General features: G+C 41.8%; 1 protein-coding gene across 1 annotated transcript; it reads left to right on the top strand.

Moving 5' to 3' along the window:
* Window positions 1–2,602: 2,602 nt before the first annotated feature.
* Window positions 2,603–5,647, top strand: aarsd1 (alanyl-tRNA synthetase domain containing 1). The gene is made up of 12 exons (XM_086196151.1): window positions 2,603–2,756; window positions 3,060–3,188; window positions 3,328–3,487; window positions 3,594–3,651; window positions 3,733–3,889; window positions 3,982–4,098; window positions 4,266–4,396; window positions 4,474–4,540; window positions 4,723–4,814; window positions 4,902–4,956; window positions 5,038–5,132; window positions 5,297–5,647. The coding sequence occupies exons 1-12, from the start codon at window positions 2,718–2,720 to the stop codon at window positions 5,433–5,435; spliced, it is 1,239 nt and encodes a 412-aa protein (XP_086052277.1). The 5' UTR covers window positions 2,603–2,717; the 3' UTR covers window positions 5,436–5,647.
* The last annotated feature ends 53 nt before the right edge of the window (window positions 5,648–5,700 follow it).

Raw genomic sequence — 5,700 nt, 5'->3', positions numbered from 1 at the left:
TTATCTGAGTGAAAGATGGCACATGGTTTATTTTAATGGAAGTGAGTCCGACTTCAAACAGGTTAACAACACAAACCACTAAACTGGTAGTCCAAGTGAGGTCTTTGCCACTCATAGTTTATTGTACTGTTGTTTGGTCCAGTACCTCACCAGACAACCTCAGAAAACTGCAATTTACACAAAATAAAGCAGCTCGTGGAAAACTTGCCTGTGGAATGAGGACAAACGTTTGTTAAATGCACACCAGCCTCTGTGGGTTGGTTGTTAAGAATAGATTGTTGTATTTGTTGATGGTATTTATTAGAAATGTTATCACAACAAACATGCCAAATATTTTTTTATAGAAAATTATCCTTTAGTTCAGAGACCCATAATTACTCAACGCGTTGTGATGAGGGGGAGGTTATTTTTACCCAGAACATCTTATCCACGTACAGTAACATACAGAGCTAGGAAGGAGCGGAATGCCCTTCCTAATGATGTTCCACAACGGAAAAACATGGCAACCTTTCAAATAAAACAGGGAGATTATTATTTAACTCAAAACTTCAACCATTAGTCACTACAGGTCGTTCCTACCTGTTCTCTGTGTCATGGCGTATTGTGCGACAGGATAGACAGTAAATGTTTTGTGATGATTCAATGAGGGGCCTTGTAATTCAGATGTTGAGTGTTTGTGTCGTTTATTTGTGTATTTGTATGTATTAGTAAGTCTTGTATTTGTGTTGTCACTCTTGAACATGAAAAGACCCCAGGAAGAATAGCAACTGCTTAGCAAAAGCTAACGGGGATCTTAATAAACTAAACTCAGACAATCAAACACAAACTTGCCAGATGACACACAGGAACCAGGTGGGAGAACATGGATAGGAAGGAGATGCAAGTCTCCAGTCAGCTGCTGTGTACTTTCTACACCGCCACAGTAGGGTCTGTACTTTCTGCGAGCATCACTGCCTGGTACGGCAGCTGCAGCTCTCAGGACAGAAAGGCTCTACACCGAGTCATCCGTTGCGCTGAATGCATCACCCGCACTGCACTGCCCGGCCTCCAGGACATCTACGCCCAGCGGTGCAGGTCCAGGGCAAGACGGATCATCAAAGACACTCACCATCCCAACCATAGACTGCTAGAGTGGTTGCCCTCAGGCAAGACGCTTCGCTCCATCAGGGCCGGGACGGAGAGGCTGAAAAGGAGCTTCTTCCCCCAAGCCACTCGGATCCTGAACTCTTCATTACACACACACACCCTTAACTGACTGCACAACACCCTCTGAACAGACTGTGCAGCATCGGACAATCTCACTGGTCACCTTACCCGTTTACATATGTTGTACTTAGCCTCTGTTAACTGTTTACTTGCACATAGGAGTCGTTTTATTGGAGTATTTATTTATCTAATTCTATTTTTTATTTTCTCTTTACCATATAGCATTTTTTGACTTTATTATTATTCTTTCTTACATACTTGTGTTATATTTATATTCAGTTTCGCTAGCACAGAAGTCACTTTCATTTCACTGCCACTGTACCTGTACATTTAGGCATGTGACAAATAAAAACTTGAATCTTGAGATGACAACAGAGGAACAGGGCTGAGAGTGAGAAGGACTAATGAGCTGACCAGACACAGGTGAATGACTGACAGGCAGAAGACAGACAGAAACAGGAAGTGTAGGGGGGCGGGGGTGCCTTCAAAATAGAAGAACTGATTAGAAACAACCAAACCAAGGAGCAGCACAACTCAGTGTTGTCAGTGATATCTTAGAATAACTTCTTACTTTCAAATGAAAGCAACTCGTATTATTCATATTTAATAATTACACATTATGGATCTGCTTTTTGACATCAGTCAAATCCCCAGTGGGCTTCCACATTAATCAGAATTTGGTGTGAAAGTTTGAATCTGATTGGCTGCTGATGTCCATTATTATTGATAAACAAACCAATGACAGGTCTTAAACATATTCTTAATTCAAAATTACCATCCGCAAAAGAGGGTTATCAACTTTGAGTCTTGTTAGCATAGCATTAGCTTTCCTCTCGCTAGCTTAGTGGACTACATTTATCTCCCATTGTCACGACGTATCCAAGGACCGTCCTATTTACTGGAGTACTTTTCATTACACAAGAACCTTAAAGGACTGTAATTACCTTTCCAGTTATTAATCAGGACCTCAGGTGTTACCATGGTGATTTAGAATGCAAAAACGCTTGGCAAAATAAATTAAAGTTGGTTTTCTTTTTAACTGGGAAAGTGACTCTGGTATCAGCCTGATAATGCACTTTGAGGTGTCCATTATCAGGAGCTGCTGGATAATAAACACATGAACTCAGACAATATAAACAATAAGTATGAATTCTTCATTTCAGTTGAGCAGTTTTAGTTTATTTCTTTTATTTTGTAAAATTTGAAAACAAAGCACAACTCACAACCATTGGACTTCATTTATGCATGTAAGAAAGGAAAGCATGGTGGTGCGGTGGTCAGCACTATCGCCTCACAGCAACTAGGTTCTGGGTTCGAGTCCTGGCTCAGGCACGGGATCTTTCTGTGTGGAGTTTGCATGTTTTCCCTTCGCGTTGAATTTAGTTGTGAGTTGTTTGGACCTTTCCGCTGGCCGTACTAAAGTGACAGCTGCAGCATTGCACCATCCGAGTTGGACACGCTCTTCCATGGTTTAGTGCTCTGAGAGACTTTTCTTCAAAAAGTAACCCACAATGGCTTTTCAATGTCAACGGGACTGCTACATGAAAGAGGTATGAACATGTATCGGACATTGTGTTCACGCTCAACGGTTCAAAACAATTAAATGCGACAGTATTTCTCTGCACAAGTGGTTAGCATGGTTGCTAACATGAGTGCTAGCTTGCGACTCATAAACGTGAACTATAGCTGAGGACAGTTTGGACTGTTATGGATAGTTATGTTTTCAGTACATCAATGTTATTGAAACCCTGTATCACAGCGCAAATTATATTACGTTTACCGACATTTTGGTGCAAACGCAGAATCGCAAACTCACTTCAAAAGATGCGTGACTTTTTGGATTTTTCCTTCAGTTTGTCACCACTGTAGTTTCCTGCAGCCCATCTGAGCTCAAACAAGAAATCAATGGAAAGAAGGAAACTCTTAAGGGCTTCGTTATTAAGCTTCAAGACACCATTTTGTTTCCTGAGGGAGGTGGACAAGTAAGTGTAAATTCCAAAATACTATGTAATCCAACTGAAGTAGGAGCAATATTAGTGCTGCTAATGTGTTGCTCTGCCTGAAGTACCTTCAGGCTCAGGCCCTAATAACACTCCTAGGTGCTGCTGTGTTCTCTATCAGCCAGATGACCACGGTCTGATCGGAGATGTACCGGTTTTGAGGGTGACAAGGCAGGGACCGGAAGCCGTACACTTTGTGGACTCACCTCTGGATGTGGGTCAGGAGGTGCAGCTGAAGGTGGACTGGGAGAGGAGGTTTGATCATATGCAGCAACACACAGGTGAGGATGGATTTTTAAGTTTAAGTGGCTCCTTTTCAAAATTGGCTGCATTGTAAATCAGTTTTATTTTGGCTACTATTTACATGAGGGGTTTCCCTACTTTTAGGTCAGCATTTGGTCACAGCATTGGCAGATACAATGTTCGGATACAAGACCACTTCCTGGTACATTCGCACTTAAGATATGACGCCTCATTAAAAGCTAGTTCCCTTTTTTTCTGTCTGAATCATCTGTTTTGCTTGCAGGGAATTGGGGCGTCAGAGAAGCACCATTGAACTGGACACTCCCTCTGTGAAACCGGCCCAGCTGCAGGCCCTGGAGGAAGCTGTCAATGAGAAGATAAGAGCCCACGTCCCTGTCACTGTTCAGCTTCTCGCTATCGCTGATCCTGCAGTGGAGAAGGTTTGTGCATCTTCATGTGTGGTCAATGACTTAATATTCCTAATTGTTCAGCACTTTAGTTGTCTCTTCTTTTTACCTCGTGTGTGAACAAGGTGAGGAGTCGGGGGCTGCCGGAGGATCATGCAGGGCCCATTCGGATCATTGACATCGAGGGCATTGATGCCAACATGTGTTGTGGAACTCATGTGTCTAATCTAAGTCACTTACAGGTACAAGATCATGCAAACGCCAAAAATGGTTTTTGATCATGAAATTGTCGACGAAATGAGAAAAATCTGCTTTTCCCTGATGTGGATCATTGAAGTTAAAAGGCTACTATTGCAATAGATTGTAAGTTCTAGTGGTTCTATGACTCTATTGCTCCTCTTTATTTTAGGTAATAAAGCTCCTGGGGACTGAGAAGGGAAAGAAAAACAAAACCAATTTGATCTTCCTGGCTGGGAACAGAGTGCTGAAATATGCTGAGAAAAGTTTCAGCACTGAACGATCATTGGTGTCTCTTCTGAAGTAAGATGAAAACAAACGAAAATTCAAACATTTTCAGAATTCAAAGTGTAAACAAATTGGACTTAATTGTTCAACAGAACTGGACCCGATGAGCATGTTGAGGCAGTGGACAAGTTGCAGAAATCTGTTAAGCTGCTACAGAAAGTGAGTTGAAGTGTGTGTGTGAGAGAGAGAGAGAGAGAGAGAGAGAGAATCTTCATTAGACATAGAAAAACTCACTGCCTTCCTGTTACTAGTTTGTCATGTTGCAGTTCCCATTAATTGCCACAAGAGGTCATTACCATCGAGAGCCCCCTTATGTTAGCTTATTTAAATGTCTTTGGCAGACTAATTTGAGCCTGCTTCGAGACATGGCTGTCCTCATCGCTCAAAACTTTAAGAGTAACCCCCAGAGAGGCAACTTCTTCAGTTTGCATAAGTAAGCGACTCGTAGGTGCTGCATTTCATCACCTTCATCACAAGGAAGACCTTCTCAGCTGAAAGATGTCTTTTCTTCTCTCCGCAGAAAAGAAGGCGACAATGAGTTCATGAATATCATTGCCAATGAAATCAACACAGAGGTAGAACTATAACCACTTTTTTTTTTAATGCAGGAATTCAGTAGTTTAAGCGTTTTGTTTTGTTTTTTTTTTCCCTTCAAGGAAACTTTGGTTTTCCTGACTGTCGGAGAAGAGAAGGGGCCTGGTTTGTTTCTGCTGGCTGGACCAAGTGAACAAGTCACCCCGATGGGACCACGGTAGGAGACGCCCCTACCCTCATGCACTTATTTTGAGGCCCAGAAAGTATCCTGCACAGTTGTACTCACTTCAGTACAACATTCTCCAGAGTGCTGCTTTTTTTAATTTATTATTCACCCTTTACTGGAAAGGTTTGTGAGTTTACCATGTTTGTGCTCTCTAGCGTCTTAGATCTACTCCAAGGCAAGGGGGCAGGAAAAAATGGACGCTTCCAGGGCAAAGCTAACAGCCTGGCAAGAAGAGGGGAGATGGAAGCGTTACTGCAACAACTGTGCAGTCATCACACCACAGAAGAAGAATGAACCAAACTTCCCCTCAACACAAGGAAATACAAATAGTATTAGTAGAATCAGTTTGTAGCAAACACTTCATTACCTGATAAAGCACATTAATCCAGATTATGATTTTACATGAAATGTACATGATCTGTCCTTCTGTACATGTTTCTTACTCGTCTGAATCTTAACTTTCATGTTGTGATCAGAAATCACATACAAATAAAAACTTCATGCTGCTTCTTGTTTTCATGACATGAACTTTTTCTGCAAACTTAATAGGTACAAAGTG

Source organism: Aulostomus chinensis, chromosome 23 (assembly GCF_037954235.1).
Source record: "Aulostomus chinensis isolate RoL2024-O1b breed Wild chromosome 23, RoL_Achi_v1.0, whole genome shotgun sequence".
Classification (NCBI taxonomy): domain Eukaryota; kingdom Metazoa; phylum Chordata; class Actinopteri; order Syngnathiformes; family Aulostomidae; genus Aulostomus; species Aulostomus chinensis.
Note: the sequence above shows the minus strand (reverse complement) of the source record. Positions and strands in the feature narration are given on the sequence as shown.

Bases quoted from the DNA above. Each gene is read 5' to 3' on its own strand.
- aarsd1 (XM_086196151.1), top strand. From the start codon at position 2,718: ATGGCTTTTCAATGTCAACGGGACTGCTACATGAAAGAG. The intron at 2,757-3,059 runs GTATGAACATGT...TTTTTCCTTCAG, and splicing joins GGGACTGCTACATGAAAGAG to TTTGTCACCACTGTAGTTTC. The intron at 4,541-4,722 runs GTGAGTTGAAGT...TGTCTTTGGCAG, and splicing joins CTGTTAAGCTGCTACAGAAA to ACTAATTTGAGCCTGCTTCG.